The following is a 21696-nucleotide window of genomic DNA, read 5'->3' on the forward strand; positions in this document are numbered from 1 at the left end:
TGGTTTTGTGCAGAGAGTTGAGCTGCATCTACCACCATGCGTAGACTGAGGTCATGTTCTCTCAGCTTGCAGGGGTGGTAAACCCTGAGGTCAGCCACTGAGTTTGTGTCTGGTCTGACATACCTTTAGCTCCTGTTTGCTGCTTGATTTTGGATATTCTTTTCTCTGTAATGTGAGGATTTATTTTCTTTCTTTGACCTTGGTTATATATTTAAAGAATTTTCTCTTTGTGCTTATGTGTTTTGTTTTGTTTTGTTTTAGATTTTATTCATTTATTCGTGAGAGACACAGAGAAAGAGGCAGAGACACAGGCAGAGGGAGAAGCAGGCTCCCTGTGGGAAGCCCCATGCGGGACTCAATCCCAGGAACTCGGGATTATGACCAAGCCAAAGGCAGAAGCTCAACCACTGAGCTACCCAGGTGCCCCTGTGCATATGTTTCTATAGGTGGAGGAAACCCTTCTGATCATTTCAGTCTCCCATTTTGCTGCTCCTTAATATAAGAAATAGAGGTCAAGGACAGAACCCTGGGGTCCAGTGACAGATGAGGGACAGAAATAGGAAGTGAAATCCCACAAGGAGATGGGAGAAACAGTAGAAATAGAACAAGGAAAGGGCTGGTCTTTAGGAAACAGGGAGAACAGCTTTTAGTAAGGCTCTTATGTGATGTGAGGCCAGCTTTTCCCAGGGATAGCATATCGTTCATCCTGCAGACTCAGAAGGCCTCTTTGGAAGGAAAACTCAGAGAAATATAAAAGAAATATAAAAGGAGGAGGATCAGCTGAATTTATAAAGGGAACTCAAGGCACTGGTTCTACACCCCCCCTCCCACTACCAAGGAGAACTGCTTAGGATTAATTGGGGAACTTTTGGTTGTTTTCGTGAACCTGGGAGGGACTCTTTTCTGCATTTTTAGCTAAATATGCCAAATTCCACCCTACAGGACCTCCGGAGACGACAAGGAGGGTGTTGCATTATTTTGTATGTTGGGGGCTGGTTTGCCTGTTTGGAATCCTATATTGTCTTCATCTTGTTATTTTAGGGCCACATGTATATACATGATGAATAAGAGCAAACCCACATTACTTGGATCCTGTTCCTTCCTAATCCCACCATTCCTCTTGGAATGTTCTTAGCCATTATCTTTTTGGATACTGCCTTTTCTGCATTCCAATTACAAAAATTCATACAACTTTAAGGTTCCTTTAGGCTCTGATTGGAAAGCATTTGGGCTTCTTTTTGGAGGAATCTCAGTTCTGGTTCTGTGGATCTTTGTGGCTGCAGAGGAATGTATCTTGCAGCTTGGAATATATCTCTGGGCTGTGCAGAGTGAAGGAACTTGTGTGCCATGTACCTGAGTCTTCAGTAAGAGACTTTTACATCATTTTCTAAGTTTTCAAACAAGGACAATCTATGTCATCTCATCACAACCCTGGAAGTGGATAGTGCTGATGTCAACATCACCATTTTACAGATGAAGAAATATGGCTAGAGAGGTGAAGTGACATCCCCAAAGTTAGAGATAGAACTGGATTTATAGGGTATCCCTGGGTGGCTCAGCGGTTTAGCGCCTGCCTTTGGCCCAGGGTGTGATCCTGGAGTCCCGGGATCGAGTCCCATGTCGGGCTCCCTGCATGGAGTCTGCTTCTCCCTCTGCCTGTGTCTCTTGCCTCTCTCTCTCTCTCTCTCTCTCATAAATAAATAAATCTTTAAAAAAAAAAAAAGAACTGGTTTTATACTTCAGGCATCCTACCTCTGAGCCTGGTGCTATTCCCTCCATTCCATTCTGTCTGTGCATGTTTGTGCAGGTTTAAGTGGAGACACCCATCTCTACACCCAGGTCTCTGCCAACCTGATCACAAACAGCCTGTGAACCTCTCTGCCCCTCACTCTTTCCCCATGCCACACACTAGGAGAGATTACATTCCTTCCTCCCTTTCTCTCCTGGCCCCTGTATCTTTCACACATCCATCACTGCTGCTGACAGACCTCAGACAATGCCAAAGGAATCGTTGACCCAGTTCACAGAATTCACAAAATCTATAGCATTTCTGGGTAGAAACAATGGCTAACACCATCTTTCTTGGCATTACTTTTTATTGAATACAGATTTACAGTCTTGAAATATTTTGAATATAGTGCTTTCAATTTACGGTTCTTTAGTCATACATATATTTCTTTAAAGCACAAAGAACTATAACTTAAAATTGAAAGGCTATAAATACACATGTATATATTGCCATAAATCTAGAATAATTTTATAAAAATAGAACTAAAATGTCAACTTTGTATATTTTGGCAACTTAGCAGTATTGTAAGGTGGCCACAAGCATTTTTATTATGCATCACAACCCCAGTGTGACTCTCTTCAGATATCATTTTCCATCTCTTTGGGGACACTTGGAACAATATCTATTACCAGGATCCCCCAGAGGGATGCCCATGGCCATGGCTTAGCATTGCCTTTGCATAAAGACTCAGTGCATTCACCTGTTCTTGGAGGGGGAAGACCAGCTTCCAGATTCTTCCTCAGAAAGAGGAGGTGTTCCCTCCTGCCAAATGTCCACAATCCTACACTTCTTGAAGCCCTCGCAGTGTATGGTTGATATCTGAATATACAGAGTCAGTTTCCTTTCCCTATGCTCAGAGAATGATAGATGTGTTTGGTTCTTTCAAATCAGTGTAAAAAGTCTGAAACAAATTCATCCAAACAGTGCCCACTGGGGTAACATCTTCCTGACAGTGAACATGAATGCCCACTTGCTTGCGCAAGGCCCCTTACACATGTGCTCTACAATCCTCAAAGCCTTGCAAGTTTGGAACATTCTTGTCTCCATCTGATGACAGAGGGAATTGAGTCTCTGGGCATTTAAGTCTCTTGGTTAAGATCCATGGGGTTGCCTGACCCCCAAATCAGAGATCTCTCTGCCTGCCCTCAAATCCATGGAGGGAACCAGAAGAGAACTCAGATCTGTACTGTGGCCATTTGGTGAGAACAGACAAGTGGCTTTGGGTCAACTTACAGCAGGTGGACAGTAGTTCCGCAGATATTCCTAGGATTCTTGGTCTGCAACTTCCCAAGGAGAGCAGGAAGGTGGATGTCTGTGGAAGAACTATGGACCTACAGACAGTGCCAAAATCTTCCAGATCATCCAATAGGGATCCTGAATCTAAAACCAGGGCTCAAAAAATTGACTGCTTGGGGTTGTTTGTGTTTTCGAAGAGTTGAGCAAAGGTCATAATGCCAGCTGCCCCCATCTCAGCCCTGCCTTCAATACAGGTCAAAGTGCAGAAAGCTTACTCAGTGGCCCAAAGGGACATGTGCAGGGTCCCTGGGCCAGAGTGCAGTGCTTAGAGTGCTGCAGAGCACAGTGAAAATGGGGCGAGGGGGCTTTTTCAGGAACCCCCAGTAGGTTGCACAGCAGAACTCAGTGTGGTGAGAGCCAAGCTCTGTACCTCCTCTGGACAGAGACAGACTGCCTCAGCTATTTGCAGTTTTGATTTTCTGGTTGCTTTCTGACTTCCTTGACTTTTTAGATTTACCATAAAAATATTTTGCAATGGGGAGTGCCTCTCATATGTCCTGGATGATCACAGCCTCTCAGGACAAACTTAACTTTGGCTCTGTGCATGATCTGCCTCTCAAGGCTGACTCTGGACATAGTCTTTCTCTCCTACTGGCCCTGCTCCCCTCCAGCGGTCTCTTCAAACTGCTCCATAACTGCACCCTACCTACCCACCCACTGCCAGGCCAGGGAGAGCCCTGCTCTGTGTTCCTCCATGTGAGATTTGGTTAGAATCCCTAGATAACATCCTCCACATAAAGGAGCCCAGCTGTCTGCAGGTGGATGCTTGGGCCACTGAGATCGTTTTCTGAAGTTAATGTCACAGTGTTTTTTTTTTTAAAGCCTCCCTTAAGAATGAATAAGACAAAACAAATAAACAGCAACAGAAAATCCCCAAAGCAACCCTCTCTCTTCTCCTCTAGAAATCAGATCACCTGTAAGGGTATGATTCTGTGAAGGGGAGTGGTGAAGCAACCAGGAAAAATGTGAGTGGCAGGATTCTTGGGGAAGCAGACTGCTCCTTCCTCCATCTCTGCTGCTTGGCAGGCATTGTGCTGTTTACTCATCCAGGACTTGCTGGTGGCCCCAGCGAAGCAGAGCAACACTACTCCAGTGTAATGGCGGATGAGTCTTTCCCCCCTATCAGAATAGCAGGACAAGACTTTCCGAACTCAATGGAAGGCTGCCCCTGGGAGACGAAAGGAGAAATGCGTTCTGGGGCCTGGGTCACTATATTTTAAATTAACTCTGTGTGTGTGTGTGTGTGTGTGTGTGTATAGGGGATGGGGTGTTTACAGCACTATATGGCTCACTGCAGGCCACCCTGAATGCCATGATTGCACTGCTTTGAATCTGAAAACAATACTCCCTACTCCTCCACAAGAGAAAAGAGGTAATGACCTGAGTTAACCTCTTTCTTCATGATTCATGTAGGTACATTGGTACATTGAATGTAATAGGGTGACTCATTCTTTTTTTGGGCAAAACATCACCTGGACCCTCAGTTCTTGCTAGAGAAGAAAACACCACCATTAAGCTTCTGAGGCTATGGAGGGAAGGTGGTGTAGACTTCCCCATCTCACCAAGGTTGCCTCAGAGCCAGGCTGGTCTATTTCCCAGTACACAGGCCAAAGGACAGTGTGACAAATAAGGATAGTCTCAATGTCTAATGAGGGACACTTTCCTCCCAAGACTCCTGCTTTGCGTGATGCCTCAGTGTGGTCTCTGTGTTGGGCCCTGAGGACAGGGGAGCTACCAAAAGCTAGGGAGAGGGTTGGGAGCAGGGGTTTGGTAGGGTCTAGCAGCTGAAGAATATTGGGTTTGGGGAAATGAAACATCATGGCAGGAGTCAAGGTTGGTGCCCCTGGATGGGCCTCGTAGCTTTTTCTTTTGTTGCCAGTGGCTTGCCCACTGTAGACTGTGGCAGACTGCAGAGGTCCCTCATTTCAATGAGGCTTTCTTCCACTGCTTTTGCAAACTTGGTAGAAGAGGTGTCTTTGCAGCCATGAAAACTGGAGATGCAGAAAAGGATGCTCTCTGGCTGGGGGTTGTAACAGGCACCGTACCCGTTGGGTACCACAGGACCATAGCAGCAAAACATCTCCATGGTTGTGGGCACCTGGAGGAGAGGACAGGTCAGAAGCTGCTGGTTCTGAAACGTAACCTGTGAACTTGCTAGAATACAGGGCATTTTCAATGACCCTGAGGCCTCAATGGGATATTTACATCTCTATTTTCCACCTGGGCATTTGACTGAACCAAATGAACCAATTACTTCAGCATGGATGGTCATAGCCAGAGTCATAATAACAAACCCAACTAACTGCACAATATCACAAGAAGAGGGTCCATAAGCCACTCCCTGGTGGGAAAACTGCTCTACATGTGGGGTTAGAATCTCCCAGAGTGACCTGTGCTGGGTCTCAGGCTGAGTCTCTCCTTCACCTGGGGGCTGTTGGAGGCATCGAGGCAATCAAGGTAATTTACTCAATGGCACCCTGGTGGCACCCAACGGTTGGATGGCTTCCCAGAGGGAGTAATTTATGAACAGAAGGAAATCTGGCCTGTCTTCTCTGTCGATTTTCCCCACATCCTTAATTACTGTCAGTATTGCCTGGCTGGTCTGATTTTCTCCCCACAGCCTGGCCATGCACAATTACCCAGCGTTGGGCATTTCAGGGATTGCCATCAACTGGAGTTTTAGTTATGCACCTAATACATTTTGAATTCAGAGAGCTGAAATTTTGTAATCAGGATCACAAATCAGGGAAATATGTCTCGGATGGCATTCAAGCCATAAATATGTTCATTTCCAGGTGGGAGAAAGAAAACAAACAAACAAACAAACAAACACCAAACTACCATACCGGCTAATCTTATTAACGAGTCTTAGGGGGAAAAATAGAACACATTCTTGGGTGGTTGCAGGGTGGAGCTTGTTTTTACACCAGGGCACTGTGTAGTCGGGCCTTCAGAACTGACACTGGCCATTTTAATGGGGCAGAACAAACCATTAGTCTTGCTAATAGAGTCACCTCTTTGTCAGATAAATTTGCCGTGCGATAGCTGAAGGCTGTAAAACCGTTCCAAAGCACTTTTTGCCCATGGATGGTTTCCTGAAGAATTTATATTGTGTGTACTGTTCTCGTTTATTCGCTTCTGTGAGCTCGCTGCCGTGATGTCAAAATCAAATCACTGAGTGGGCTTTTATCAATCCTTCTCATTGCCCAGGTTCATCCTTTAGCAGATGAAGCTTTAGGGAGCTGATGTTCGAGGGTTCTTTCCTAAACTGCCTGCCCTTCTCTGGTGGATTTTATTCTTTGTCACAATGGTCCTCCCACAGGATGGGCCTGTAGCATTGTTTAGGAGACCGTGGGGCTGGCAGCTAATCCACCTGCCGTTGGTGGTGCAGCCCTTCACAATAATGACCATGACCTGTTTGGAGAGTCCTGTCCATGCCAGGTACTGGGCTAGGCTTTCTACTCAAATTGTCACTTTAGTTGAGCCACGACTTCACTCTAGACCTGTTGGGCTTCTGAGCCTGTGGCCATCATGGTGGAACACCACCCCTCAAGTAACAGAAAGGTAGTACAATAGTTAGGACACCCGTTCCCATCCAGTCCACCTCTATTAAGGTGGCATCCGTGATTACACCCATTTAAATGGTTGGGAAACCAGCACTCTGAGCATTTAGGTCACTTAGGTCATTTTACCAAAGGTAACGCAGCTTGTGAGAAGCAGAGCTGGGACTTGCCTGCCTCCAGCCAGTGGGCTGTAGTCACTGACTTATGCTAAACGGTCTTTTAGAAAGGCCACTGGTTGCACTAAGTGGCCCCTTGGGTGACAGCTGCAGTAGGGCTGTACCTGGCTGGTTGAGAGGATGAACCGGTTGCTCATCAGGTATGTTTCATCTGTGAACATCTCAGGCAACTCCTTGCATGTGTCCCGGGCCAGCTCCCGCAGCGCCAGCAAGTGGTTGTCGATGGCCATCCCTGTTATGGCCTGGGTAGTTGGGGACAAAGGACAGGAAATGAGACAGAGGCTCCTGTGCCCTCTTCCCTTGCCCCCACCCCTTCTCTAGTCCACAATGCTAATAGCTACTGCTAGGGCCACAGCTTGCACTTACCCAGTGCTTGCTGCAGATAATATGTGTGAGTGGCCGCCCAGGACTGACCACTCTACTACTCAGACCCTTCCTATGTGCACAAGGCAAATCCAGAGCAGGCTGGGTTCTAAAATGAGCATGCCTGAGTTAAAGGTCTATGAGTCTCAGTATCCCCTGCCTCTCAACCCCCGCACGGTCATTGCTGACCATACACTGCGTATGACCACTCACATGGAAGGGGTGGGGTGGGCACCCCTACTTACTTGTTAGGTAGAGGAGGAGTCTGGGGAGGAAGATGAGTGTGGGCCCTGGTGAAGCAAGGAGAGGGCTGCTCAGGCTGTCCCTGGGCACTCTTACCACAACCAACACTTAATCCTCCAGCAGGAGTCCAAGGAATGAGGGATAGAGAACATTAAGGTCTGTTCCTAAATCTTGGTTCCTATTTCATGGGCTCAAAATCAGTTCAACTAAACTGGATTTACAATCAAAGTAATCATTCTGAGACAGGAACTAGACATTTCAGCAGAGGCTCTGCTGATGTTTGCAAGGGGAAAGCTTATTGAATGAATAAAGATTTTTTTCTTTTTATCACAAGCTACTTGAACACTTATCAAAGGATAAGATAATAGCAGTGGAGACTCCAGAATGAATATGTGGGTGGAGCTCAGAGGTGGTGGTGTGGCTGGAAGTTGGGCAGTGGGGCCATGGTACTCATTTCATTTCTTTCCCACTTGAGGCTGCATGTGTACACACAAATTGGTTTTGCTTGGATTACATGTTTATTTGGGGCAGTTTTGGGAGCTGATGGAGATTTGACTACCTCTGGTCTACAGTCGTAATCTCTGTTCCACATCAGGGTAATTGTAAATCTTGGGAGGTTCACAGTTATGTAAGGTGGCCACTTAAGCTGTTAAAGCCCCACTTAGGAGGAAGCCTTCATCACGATGAACGTTGTTCAAGTTTACAAGGCACGTTTTGGGATTTGACAGCTGTTCTTTTTCAGTGGAGAATGAATGCATAAAGATGATTCAGAGGCCCCAGTCTCTTCAGATGCACTTAATTATAGGCTGAAAAGCCATGTTATACAACCACAGCTCACTTTTAGACGTGCCCTGTTAGGACAGGGGGGATGAACTCAGAATCTGTCTACAAAGTGAGTGGACTTCTAATTTCTCTGGTGACCTCTGCTTAATTGCTGATTTGTGTAGATCTATAGAAGCAGCTGCTCTGTGCAGCAGCCATCTCCCTGCCTTCCCCACCTGGAGCTCGCTGTAGCAACTGGGGTTGATTTAACAGATTGTTTGGATTAAGGCCATGAGTAGTAATGAGTAAAATGATTCATCGTTCAGTCCTTCATTCATTCAGGGAATCTTACTTGAGCATCACACTATGTGCCCAATGCTTCTGGGTGCTGGGGGTGGAGGGTGTCATGAAGGAAAAGCATAAGGTGCTGTGAGAATCTGTGATGGAGTCTCTGAAACACACTTGCTTCTTCACTGGGATGTCCTTCTCCCACTACCACAACCAAATATAGCTGTCAGAGAGCAAAAGCTTTCCTTGCTTCTTTCCCCTGTCCCTTACTCCACTCAGCCAACCAGGCACCAGACTCAGCCAACCAGGCACCAGACTCAGCACAAAGCATTTTTATAGCCCTGCCCTTTCCACCCCCATCTCTTTTATTTAGCTGTTCTCGTCAACTTAAAATTGTTAATACAGTCGAACCCTAGGGCTTTACAAGATATTTTTCTAAATCTTTCATAAGCATTTAAATTATTACCAAAATTATATATTTATATAGTTTAAAACCCCAAAGAAGCTAAAGAATTCTGTCAATTTGCCAGGTCTGATTCCTACTCCACAGAGGCAACCATTTTTAGCTATTTAATTTTCTTAGTTCTAAGTAACAGTCTTAGGCTGCCATCACTACATTTTCCAGCTTTATCTATATCTTCTTGTTATAGAAGATGAAACTCTGCCTCTTTTATACTCTTGCTCCCCAAATATTCTTCCATTCTCCCATTCTCTCAATAGAATTACATTTAACTCTTCATTGTTTGATCGGTGTTCAGTGTTGACATGATTATAATTATGCAAGTATTCACAGGGGAGTCTCATGGTGTATTATGATTAGATTTCCTTTCTTACTCATCTTTGGTTTTCCTTGGAATTGACAATTTTTAAATGATTAAATTATGATTTCCCTCACTTGCTTAGCTTTCTATGTATCTATAACTAATTGGTTCCTAAGCTGTCAGTCAGAAGTGTAAAACTTTTCTTAATACATTCAAATAAATCAGATAGCTTATCAATTTCATCCCACCTCTCACTTCTTGCTTCTCTATGGTCCCTATGTCTGCTGAACAAATGTCAACTTGGGATCTCCCTTTACTTTCATCCTCTTTCTCTCTTTCTTGTGTTGAACCTTCTGATTTTTGGAGCCCATGATTTCTTTTATATTTTATCTCTTACTTTAGGTCTATATCGTTCAATAGTTTTACAAGAAAGAACGCTTAATAAGTAAAACTTTTGAGAACTTGTCTGTCTGAAACTTTCTTCTGTCTTCAAAGCTGATTATAGTTTAGCTGGGTATAGAATATGCATTAAAAATCACTTAGCCTCAGAGTTTGAAGACATTACTCCATTATCTTCCACCTTCCACTGATGCTGCTGAGAAGTCCAGTTACACTTTTATTTATTTATTTATTTATTTATTTATTTATTTATTTAGTATATTTTTTATTGGAGTTCGATTAGCCAACATATAGCATAACACCCAGTGCTCATCCCATCAAGTCAGTTACACTGTTATTCCTGATCTTTGACCTTGATTTTTTTCTGAGAGATTTTAGGATCTTCTCTTTGACCTTTGTGTTGTGAAATTTCCTTGGTATGAATATTTTAATCTATTATGCAAGGTACATGGCAGAGTTTCTCAATGTCTTGAGACTCTCAATGAGACTCAAGCTCATGTCTTGCCAATTCTGAGAAATTTTCCTGAATTATTTTGTTGTTTCTCTCTTCGCCCATTTTTTCTTCCTGGACATTTATTACTGGGGTTTTGATCCTCCGGTACTGAGCCTTTTTTCCTGTCCTGTATTTCATTTCTTTGTTTTGTTGATATTTTGGGAAGATTATTTCATTTTTATCTCCCAATGCCCCCATTGCATCTTTTTCTACTGTATTTCTCCCCAAAGTTATTTTTATTTCCTCCAGAAAGATTTTTTTATTTTCATGTCCTTATTAATGAATGCAACAAGTTCATTATCCTTCAGAGGATCTCAATTATAGTTTTTAAAAATGTTCTCCTGCTTCCTGCCTTGTTTTAATTTCCTTGAAGCTTCTCTTAAATTATTTTTATTTTTAGTTTTAGTTTTTTTCTTAAATTATTTTTAAAAATTAAACAAAATTTTAAAAATTACACAGAAATGTTTGTACTGGTTTCCATGTTTTATATTAGCAGATCTCCTCAATGTCTGATGATTTTTGGCTATTTGTTTATATCTCAGAATAAAGCACAAGAAGGATGATTAGAAGATACATGTGTAAGCCTGTGTTTGCCATCTGGTAGACTTTACTGGGAGGTGAGCCAGCCAGGCTGTTTCATTGGGCACCCTAACTATCAGTGTCTGTGACTTTCTTCTCTTGGCCTGGTTAGTCTCACCACTGAGAAATCCTCTAACCTCATGTTTGGGGAGAGGTGGTAATAAAAGTGCTTCCTGGTATACCTGGAGCTGAATATGTAGACTTTGATTAATCACCCTGTTTAGTTTGATTAACTTTCCCTGAGCTCAAGCTGGTGTTCCCAAATCTAGAGTCCTCTGTCTTCAACTTTTCCAGAGCTTCTAGCCTACCATTGAGAAAGAGGAAGGTAGTGGGCCTGGCTGCATGGGGTAGTAGAAAGGAGCTGAGGTTCTAACTGCTTCTTAAATAGATCATCAACCAATCCTCTTCAGCCCTATATGCACTTGTATTTTTGGTGGGTACCTCCAATGACTGAGCCATTCTGAGGTTCTGCAGTACGATTCATTGGGCTCCTGGGTCTCCCTTACTATTTTCTTGGGTTTCAGCTTCCTCTGGTTTGCTAAGTTACTTGTCATCTCTTCTACTTTCCAACTCTAAAATTTTGCTGTTCCCTCTTTTCCCATTCTCTTTGCCTAGTGTATTCATGACTTAAGAAAACTCCTTCGCTGATATTTTTGAGCATTTCAGAGGGAGTGACAGTAAACCCGTGTCCACTGTGTTTATTTATTTTTTAATTTTTTAATTTTTATTTATTTATGATAGCCAGAGAGAGAGAGAGAGGCAGAGACATAGGCAGAGGGAGAAGCAGGCTCCATGCACCGGGAGCCTGATGTGGGATTCGATCCCGGGTCTCCAGGATCGTGCCCTGGGCCAAAGGCAGGCGCCAAACCGCTGCGCCACCCAGGGATCCCTCTTTTTTTTTTTTTATTTTTAATGTCCACTGTGTTTAAACAGAAGTTGGTGTCTTCCTCTTCAATCTCTTGCCCCTGCTCTATGTCAGTCCTTAGCTCTACCAAAATATTACATAGGTTCCTAATTAGTGTCACTGAGTGTTGACAGACCGTCCCTGCTCCAACTTTTCTTTCTTCTACCTGGTCACCAGAGTAAACCTTGTGACAGAAATATCCCATATCATAAACTCCTCTGCTCCTCTGTCCTTTGCAAGCTGCACACACTGAACTACTTGCTTTTCCTCCAATGTGTCTTATGCTTTCAAGATTCTTTGCCTTTGCACATAATGTTCCCTTCTGGGGCCATTCTTCTCTTCTATGTCCACCTGACAAGCACCTCTTCAACCTTCAAGTCTCATATCAAGTACCACTTCTTCTGGGAAGTCTTCTTAGATTTCCCAAGCAGAGGAACTAGCTTGCCCCTCTATGCTCTCTTCTACTTCCTGAGAATTCTTTTCACATGGGATGAAATTTATCATTTAAGGGCTTTTCCTCCCAGTTATTCCCTAAGGACAGGATTTATGGACTTCACCTTTAATTCCTACAACCCAGTGTTTGTCTGGCATAAAGCAGGAAAGCCAAAAATACATGAGAGTGAGCTTGATTTTTTCCCCAAACAGAATGAACACTTAACTCTTCAGATGAATTAGGAACCTGGTAACTGAATTGGAAAGAAGTCTACATTGGCTAGTTCTACAACCCAGATAATGCATTGTACTTATTTTCAAGTATATAGAGTGAAAATCAGTCAACCCCTTTTCTTTTCTTTTCTTTTCTTTCTTTTCTTTTCTTTTCTTTTCTTCTTTTCTTTTCTTTTCTTTCTTTCTTTGTTTTTTAAAAGATTTTATTTATTTATTCATGAGACACAGAGAGAGGCAGAGACATAGGCAGAAGGAGAAGCAGGCTCCCCATACAGAGCCCGATTCGGGACTCAATCCCAGGACCCCAGGATCATTCTGCTGAGCCACCCAGGCATCCCAGTCAACCCCTTTTCATAGGTTATGTGATCCTTCAATGGCTATATCAGAATGATTTTCAATTAATATACTGATCACCAGTCCAAGTAGTAGCTTATTCTCTGTTGTTTGTATGGAAATTATGGCTCTGCCATGCTAGAAAACAAACTATTTCCCTAAACAAACCATTTCCTTTAAAATTTTGATTTTGGGTTGCCTCAGTGGCTCAGTGGGTTAGGCTTCTAACTGTTGATTTCAGCTTAGGTCATGATCTCAGGGTTGTGAGACTGAGCCCTGTGCCGGGCTCTATGCTGGGCATGGAGCCTGCATAAGATTCCCTCTCTTTCCCTCTTCTTCTACCCCTCCTCCTCTGCTCTCTCTCTCTCTAAAAAGAAACAAAAGTAAAAATAAATAAAATTTTGATTTCACTATTAATCTTGAGCAAAGAATTTTTATTCATAAGCAATATAAATTAAAAAAATAAGAAAGCGAAACAAGCCCTAGGTGGCAATAAATACTGCCTCACCTGCAAAGATGAAAGGTGTACAAACCACTACAGTTTGCCAGGCTTGGCCACCATCCCTCACATTTGACTTCTCCTGTTGTATAAACTGTAAGGTGCTATACATATATGGTGCTATTATTATCATTATTGTCTTTTCAAAGACCATTCATTGTATTCTTTTTTTTTAAAGATTTTATTTATTTATTCATAGAGACAGAGAGAGAGAGAGAGAGGCAGAGACACAGGCAGAGGGAGAAGCAGGCACCATACAGAGAGCCTGACGTGCGACTCGATCCCGGGTCTCCAGGATCACACCCTCGGCCGCAGGCGGCGCTAAACCGCTGCACCACCGGGGCTGCCCCCATTCATTGTATTCTTATAAAATCCATGTAAAAATGAGTGCTGTGTTACCCAGTTTCTAAAAATAAGAAAAAGACTCTGAGACACATGGCTTTGGCTAAGTTGCTGTTTAGTTGGTGGCCCAGCTCCCACCCGGGTCCTGTGCCATGGCCCTATGCCTGCAGATCCAGCTTTGGGCTCAGCCTACAGTCATGAGCTCCCCCAAGAAGAGGCACTGCATCACTCACCATGACTGTGTACTCAGTCTGGGCTCGGATGGCATCCTTTAGGAGCTGCAGCTTCTCTGAATCCTGTCAACAGACCAGAAATAAGGCTTTAAGGAGCTACTCAGTGACAAACAAGCTACAGGAACTGGCTGTCACGGAGTCCAGCTGACAGGCAGCCCACAGCTGCCTTGCTGGCCTCCTAGAGACTCCTCAGGCGGAGCAGGACTCACGGGCACAGCAGCTTTGTGGTCAGTAATGGCTTTCACAAAACTCAGTGCCTCTGGAGTCGCGGATCGAATGTTGTCCACACGGCCCTCCTGGAATCGGCGGATGGATGCACTCTCATAGGTGGGCACGAGTCTCCTGTGGAGCCTGCATAAGATGAAAGATGAATGGCAAATGGTGTTGCAGTCTCAGGAAACCATAAACGCTGAAAGAAAAATAGCCTCTGCAGGCTTTATTTTTACAGTTCTGACTCTACTTGGCATAGTATTTCATTTTAATGTTAATAGAATTCTAGAGGAGATTTCCTAAAGATGAGTGTCAGGGAGTCAGTAATATGAAGAGCTATGTATGCTTTCATATACTCCTGACACTGTGTGGATATAAAATAAATAAGTGACTGGCAACTTTTCAAAAAATCCCAGTCTGGTGGGAAACCTAGAATTTTCTTTGAGACCTGATGAGTGTTTGATTGAAAGCACAGAATGGAATACTTGTGTAATTAATCATTCATACCCTTGAGGGAATCTTGTTTTATTTAGAATAATTCAAGCATGACCTGTGGATTGAGGCAGGGAGGGGGCTTTAGTGATCATGAGTGGAGAATGCTGCATAGACCAGCCTGACCCGGGGCAGCTGAGCTTCCAACAGACCCATGGGTGCCATGGCTGTGCCTCTCCTCCCCGTTGTCTGTGACAGGCTCCCCACACCAGCTAGGGAGAGTCCGTTGCTTAGGCATGTGAACCAAGTGAGCACTCCAAGGCTTGCACACCTGCCTGGCACACATCTTTCTTATCAGTCAGTAAAGTCTTTGGTGTTAGTGGTGGGCAGGAGAAAGACACAGAATCACAGAGGGGTAGTGACAGCGTAACATCACACACAAGTCATGGTCCTGCATGCTGGCCTCATTGGGGCATGTATCTCCCATGTTGGGTCAGCTCTAGGAGGAGGAGGGCCAAGTGTGGTTCAGCACAGTGCTTGACATTGTATCTTGGTGAGAACGTGAATAACTTTCTGTACACCTCTGTCTCCTTCCTCCTCCAGGAAGGACTCTGGCAAGGAGCTCACTTCTTGTATCTCTATGGCCCCTGGAGGCAAATGCCATGCTGAGCACAAAAGTAGAGGAAATCATTGGCCAGTCACTGATCAACCTCAATTTAGGCAGCTTTCAGGTTTCTGCTGAATCTAGGGGCAGATTAAAAAAATTTTTTTTTTTTTTGTTATGGCTTGGACTCTGAAGAATGTTCTCTAATGAAAGCAGATCCTATTTTGGCTGTTGGCTGAGCCCAGGAGCCTCTGGCCATGTCCACTGTTGGCCAAGTCGAGTGCCACAGAGATCACTTGAGGGTGGAGGAGGCGGTGCTCTGAGTCAGGTCCACTAGCCCCTCCTATCTCTGGAACTGAAATGCTCTCTGAAGGAACAGGTTCCAGCAGGACCTGGACGTCATGGCCCATCTCAGCCACATGCCAGTATGAGAATGGAGACCATGGTTCTAGACACCAGGTGCTGCCACAGCTCAATGTCAGTGGGATCACTGTGTCTCCACCACAAGAACAGATCAGGTGGAGTGACATCAATCTTCTCCAAGGAGTCCCAGTGCTCAGAGTGGCTGTGCCCACATGGGTGCTATCTGCTCACTAGTGAGACCTCCTTGCCCTGGCCTTATTGCAAGGTCACTCTATGCTCCCTCTGCCCCCATATATGCAAAATAAAAACAGGTCCTGGTGGGGTCCTGTGCCAGTGTATGAGCTGTTGCTTTGGGAACAGTGGAACCAACAGGATCAGCCTTGTCTTGAGGATGATCTACTGTGCATTTTAGTTTAAGTCTCCTATAAAAGACCATTTGGCCTTCCTGCCTTGTCTTCAATCTCTACTTTTTTCTCTCCCCCAACACAGAGCTACCACTAGAGAGATTTTTCTAAAGCACAGACCGGACTGTGTCACCCCCAGATAATACTCCTGTAGTGTCTTCTCAGGTCTGTGACTCAGTCCCTGATACCTACTCTATGCCTGGTGTGTGAGATACCCAGAGGGTCAGGTTTGGGAGAAATGGTCTAGAAAACAAAATTGACAAATCAATGAACAAGGTAGCTCACATGAACAACAACTGCCATGAAAGAAAAAGAGAGAACAATGTGATAGGCCAGAAAGCTGGGTGGTGAGGGGGTCTGAGGTGGCTGCTTTAGGTAAATGGGTCATGGAAGGCCTCTGAGGGCTGACACCCTCTGGGCAAAGACCTGAGGGATGGGAGGAGCTGGCATGTGAAGAGTGGTGGTGGCAGCAGGTGGGTGGGTGCACCGAGGCATAGCCAGAGTAAAGGGCTGGAGGCAGGAGAGAGCTTGGGAGCAGGGCCCAGCAGAGACTAGTTCACAGGGAGCCTTTCTAAACCTGGACTTTGTTCTGCACAGGGTGGGAAGCCACTGGGAAGGTTCAAAGTGGTAAGTGATAGAATCTGATTTGCATATTTCAAAGGCTATGATTCATGAAGCTGAGCATGGGAAGCAGAGCTCCCTGGGGGAACATGCTGCAGCTAAGCAAGCATGAGTTGATTAGGAAGAGGGCCAGTAGCCATGGAGCTGGAAGATAGAGGGTGGGTCTGAGAGACATCTGGAGGAAGAACATGGGGGTGGCATGGGTGAGAGAGGAGAGACAGGGATGAATCAAGGATGAGTTCACATTCTCTGACTTGACCCACAGGGGGATGGTGGTTCCATGTCCTTATCAAGAAACAGGGCACAGCTACAGGGGCCAACGTGGGCTGGGTGAGGACAGGAGCAGGAGCAGTCTCCATTGCCCACCTTGTTAGCTCAGTTTTCCGGCTTTTTGAGCTCTGTGCACATGGGCCTTTGCTTGGGCAATTTCCTGACTGTGAGTCCTTCCTTCTCTTTTCTGGGATTGAATTCACACTTTGAATCCCAGTTCAGGTGGCACCTCTTTCCATGCAGCCTGCCCTGGTTGTCCCATCTTCTAAGCTCACAGAAAGTCGTTCCTCCCTCCAGGATGCTTCTAGTCTCTAGAGTCTAGAGCAGTTTGTCAGGCAGCCCACCTGAGCAGAGTCATTCTGCTGGCAGGCTTTGCTCACCTGTAGAAGGCCAGCTGGAGGGCCACCTGGATGAAGGCATCAGGACTGCATTTCTGCTTCTTAATGAATGTTTTCCCGAAGATGTCAAACTTGTAAACAGTGAAGTCGAGATTCTTTACTATTCTGTGGAAGAAACAGAAGAGATGCTACTACATGCAAAATAGAATGCACACACTGCAAAGTCTAACCAAGTTGCTCAAGCTTGATCTATGACTCTCGAGGACACGGTCCTTGCCCACCAGGAACATAGCAGGTGTCAGAGACAGGCCTTGACATACGGAAGTGGCAGATGGCATGCCAGATCAGGGTTCCTCTGAGCTGAAGAGGAGGCTTCGTTGGGCAGGGCAGTGGCCCTGCTTCTGGGGGTAGGGGGTGGGGGTGGCTGGGGGCAGGGAGGGGCCTGGGGGCACTGGGGCCTGGGAAACATTTGCATGGGCAGGGAGAACACTGCCCACAAACAAAATCCTAGAAGCCCATTGCTCACAGAAGTGGGCCTGAAAGAGGCAATGCATCTGTTTAGGAAGGTGTTTGTCTCACATCCTGATTCTTTTGGCATCCTGGCCATTCTGCAGACTTGACACACCACTTTTGCCCAAGGAAAAGCCCATTTCTCAGATAAGCCTTATCTCTTCAGAAGAGTCCTCCCTGTTGTTCTATGAGAAGAAATGCCTGGAGCCTCCCTGGTGGTCAAGGTCACCACTGCAAGGGCTGCTCATTTGGGCTTTGCTGGTAACTGTGAACCCATTTTACCTGGAAACTACTGTTGAGCTTCCCAGGTCTTTACTGCCCATGAGTCACTGTCAGAATAATAGGTCGATTCCCTGAGTCTCCACTGAGACCCCTGAGCACTGATCTCCCCCTACCAATATTGACCGGTCTCTCCCCCATGATGAGGCTGGGCTCTGGGCTGACTGTCCACTGGGGCAACATTTGGCAGGGTCCACACTATCTGTCCACTGGCTGTATGTGAATGCAGAGCCCTGGGTAGGCAACCCCAACCCTCCACTCACATACTTCCTCAGGACTCAGATGCTCTCCTTGAATTATTCCCCCTGCCTCATGGGAGCTGAGCTCTCAGGGGGCCGTGCCAGGTTCAGGGGACCTAGGGAGACTCATCCCTCAGTCCCCAGCCTTCTAGCTGACTGTCCCTGGACAGGCTGAGCTCATGGTCACACAGACACCTGGAAACCTCTTGCTCAGACTGTGCACTCAGCCCCTTCAGGCAGCTCCTCCTGCTTTCCCACTTTCAGGCTTCTCTTGGCTCTCCAGCTCTGGAAAGAGAACCTTAGGGGCCCGACTCAGATCTCTGAAAGTAGAGTGGGCACCTTTCTCCATCCCGGGCTGGCCCGCCCACCAACCCACTCTCCTAGAGGGCTGCTCATCCCAAGAATAGCCCTGTAAGGTTGGATATTAGCACGATTTGTAGATGAACAGCCAAGGTCTCTCCGACTTTCCTGCCACAGCCAGCCAGCCCCCACAGCAGCTTGCAGCAGACTTGTCCTCCCTGCCCTCCGAGCCTGACCATGATCGCTCCCGCTCACCCGTGCTCTTCCCACAGTCTCCTCACTGGCTCCCTGAAGCTCCCGCAGGGGCTCCTCCCCATAACACAAGACCAGCACAGCTCTTCACAACGTGGCCTCAACTTCCCTTTAGTGCCTCTGTTCCGGCCATTCTCTCACATGCTGGTTTCAAAAACAGCCTGGATCCTCTATGAACCTGGACAAGCTTGAACAAGCTGCCTTTCTGCCTCTTCTCCAGCTGCCCGCACCGTGAACTATCATCCCTCAAAGCCCATTACTGCCAAGCCTTCCCACAGTGTCCTGGTGGAATTCCACTCCTGTGTCCTCTGTGGGTTCGGGCCTGTATGCCTTTCTCTCTGGTTTGGGCGCTTACTGTGTCACACATGTTTTAGTTTGGGGGACTGCAGTGTGGAGGGCAGGCTCCGTGGCATATTCGTTTCTGTGTCCTCAGCCTTTCTATTATAGTCCTGGCACACTCACATGTTTGATGAGTGAATGAATGAATGAATGAATGCTGTTCGCTGACTGAATGAGGGAATGAACAACCAAGGGCCAGATCTAATCTAGTTGCCAGCCTGCAGCTGCCACTGTGCTCCTGCAGGTCCCCTTCTCCTGCGCGGGGGTCTGAACTGCCTCTCAGCCCTTGGGGAGAAAGGCCCCCTTGTCTAGTTGCGGTATAAGTTCAAGCAAATTGAAATAGCTTGGATTCAAATGACCTATTCAAACCAGTTGTTTATTACTCCCCCCGAAAGCAAGGGAATGATTTCCTCACCTTGACTCTGCTCAGGCAGGTGAAACCCATGAAAAAATAGCTCCATGTTTGCATTTTATGGAAATGATGGAGACCTCTGCAATGTTATTTCCCCAAGAGTTAAACTCCCCTTTAGTTTGACTAACATTTCCATGAGGGGGCAGGCGAGGGGAGGCAGAAGAGCTGGGGTCTTGGGAAGCTTCCAGGGTGCCTCATCATCCCCACTGGAGGGGCCTGGGGTGGGGGTGGACATGGGGTGACCCCAGAGCATCACCCTCAAAGAGACTTGCACTTTCTACCGTTGAAGTTTTTCCGCCGAGGAGGCTAAGAGGCCTTGAATTTCTGGGGAGCATTTCCAACGCAGCCTCCTAGGGGCCGGGAGCTCACTGACAGAGTCGGCTCGGACCAGCTTCTTGCCACTCTTCACCCTGCTGGCACAAAGAGGCGACCACCTGAAGCCGGAGCTGGGGGCTGCAGGCAGCAGTTCCTGCCCTCTGCAGTCCTCCTAGCTGGTGGAGCTTCAGTGAGCTGCCCCCCTGGATCGACTGCACAGATAAATAGACTGACGCTTGGTCGGAGATGCCACCCAAATAAGCACATGGCACAGCCAGGATTCCGGCCAGTTCCACCTGACTCCAGAGCCTGGTGTTTACTTTCACGTTTCCTGCTCCACCACATTCTACAACTGACACTTAGGAAACAGTTGGAGAAAAATTGAAGAAGCAAACTGTGTTGTTTTGTCTATGAGGGCTGGTATGGGCTTTTAGGGATTCTAAAGAGTTCCTAAAGCATGGAAGAGATTTAGAACTTAGATTCAGGGAGAAGATTCTGGACAGGAGGGAATGAGCAAAACACAAATTGTTGGAAGGAACCCAGTGTGTTTAAGGGATAAGAAGCACTCAGTCCAGCCAGCTTGGAAGCTAGGGAGGAAGGTCCAGCCCAAGGAGATGGAGGAGGTGCAGCTCAGAGACCTCCCCTCCTTTGTGCTGGATCAACAATCGGCCCAGCTCTGACTCAGAACAAGTGCTAGGTATGGATCTGGGCTTCCCTGGGCCAAAGCAGACGTTCCTTTTTGGCTGAGAATTCTTGGCCATGCTTCCCCTCACTGCCTTCACTGTGGTCCTGTCTGCCCCTTCTGTCTGTGGCAGATAAAAGTATATGATGTCAAATTGGTTTTCAAATCCATCTTTTGCTAAGACACTTTCCAGACTAATGCAGCCCCCCGGTGGCCACCCACATTTTTCTTGGTCAGCTTGGAGGCCCCTTGGCAGTCTGGTTTTGCCTCCCATGGCTGCTGCTGAGGGGCCCTGCCCCCAGACTCACATGTGCTTCAGCAGATGCTCTGTGCACTGAACCAGGACGATGCCGTCAAATGGGGAGTGTTCACACACTACGCCACAAGTGCCATCTCGTCCCACCACAAACTGCAACAAGGAAGAAAAAGGTGAGTGGATCTCAGGTAGAGTCTGCATTTCAGACTAGCCCCTTGGTTCCAGGCCAGGTCTTCCAGGCCTCTAAAGGGGATCTCTCCTCCAAGGATACCAAAGCATGTTATCTCTGGAAAAGAATGCTATATGAAATTGCCATGACCTGAGAATATGGCCTCAAGATAGCTCTATGATGTCACCGCCTTCCCAGACATGATCTGGGCAGTGAGGCCGGAGGCCAAAGTTCTGTGACTAAAGGAGCCCAGTGACTCCTAAGAGCTCACACTGAAGCTGTGCACACTTTCCTTAGCTCATGGGCAAGTTCCTTTGGCTTAAGTACTGTTTCCCCCTCATGGTGTGTAACAGGGCCACAATCCTACACAGCCTTGTGTGATCATGTGTCTAAATGGAACCTGTGCATTTAGCCACCATTGATTTTATTCCCAGGATCTAGACCAGGGTCTACCTGGTAGTAGGTGCTCAGTAACTTGGTTGAATGAGTGAATGAGAGGTAATGATCCAAGTTGGATGGTGTGCAGATTCCTAGGGAGAAATGAACTGTCATTTGAAGGGAGTGAAGGAAAGGTGTTCTGAGGATGCTCCACTAACTGCTGCCTGGGCTTCCCTTCAGGGACCTGGACTCCAGGTCTGCCACACACCCCGGCAGCTGGGAAATCTTCAACAAGACATCTCAGCTCTCTGGCTTCAGTGTGATCCCACTGAAAATGGATCCAATAAAACCCAGTTCACAGGATTGATAGGAGGATTGGAGAGAAGGTATAGGAAAGGTCCACGGCCTTTGTACTTAGCTAACTTCAAAAAGGGACATACTCAGCACATACAGAAATGCTGGGAAAAAATAATGAGAATGTGAGATTTGATTGTTAATGTATGACCTGGATAAGGTGAGGCTGCCCATAGTTCAGCTCAGCACAGCGTCACATGCAAGAGAGTCTAGTCCACCATCCGCAAACAAACCAGCAAACAAACAAGCTATTGGCATTCTTACTGATGCTCTTCTAGGG

The 21696-nt window shown here is 46.3% G+C and overlaps 1 protein-coding gene across 1 annotated transcript in view; it reads right to left on the reverse strand.

Annotated features, from left to right (window-relative positions):
• Positions 1 to 2143: 2143 nt before the first annotated feature.
• Positions 2144 to 21696, reverse strand: part of CHAT (choline O-acetyltransferase) — a 52805-nt gene continuing 33252 nt past the window's right edge. The window contains 7 exon segments of the mRNA XM_077877047.1: positions 2144 to 5183; positions 6929 to 7066; positions 13690 to 13752; positions 13899 to 14040; positions 16974 to 17096; positions 19544 to 19672; positions 20568 to 20668. Of these exon segments, the coding sequence (XP_077733173.1) occupies positions 4914 to 5183; positions 6929 to 7066; positions 13690 to 13752; positions 13899 to 14040; positions 16974 to 17096; positions 19544 to 19672; positions 20568 to 20668 (966 nt within the window). The 3' untranslated portion in view covers positions 2144 to 4913.

This window comes from Canis aureus, chromosome 29 (assembly GCF_053574225.1).
Source record: "Canis aureus isolate CA01 chromosome 29, VMU_Caureus_v.1.0, whole genome shotgun sequence".
Taxonomy (NCBI): Eukaryota; Metazoa; Chordata; class Mammalia; order Carnivora; family Canidae; genus Canis; species Canis aureus.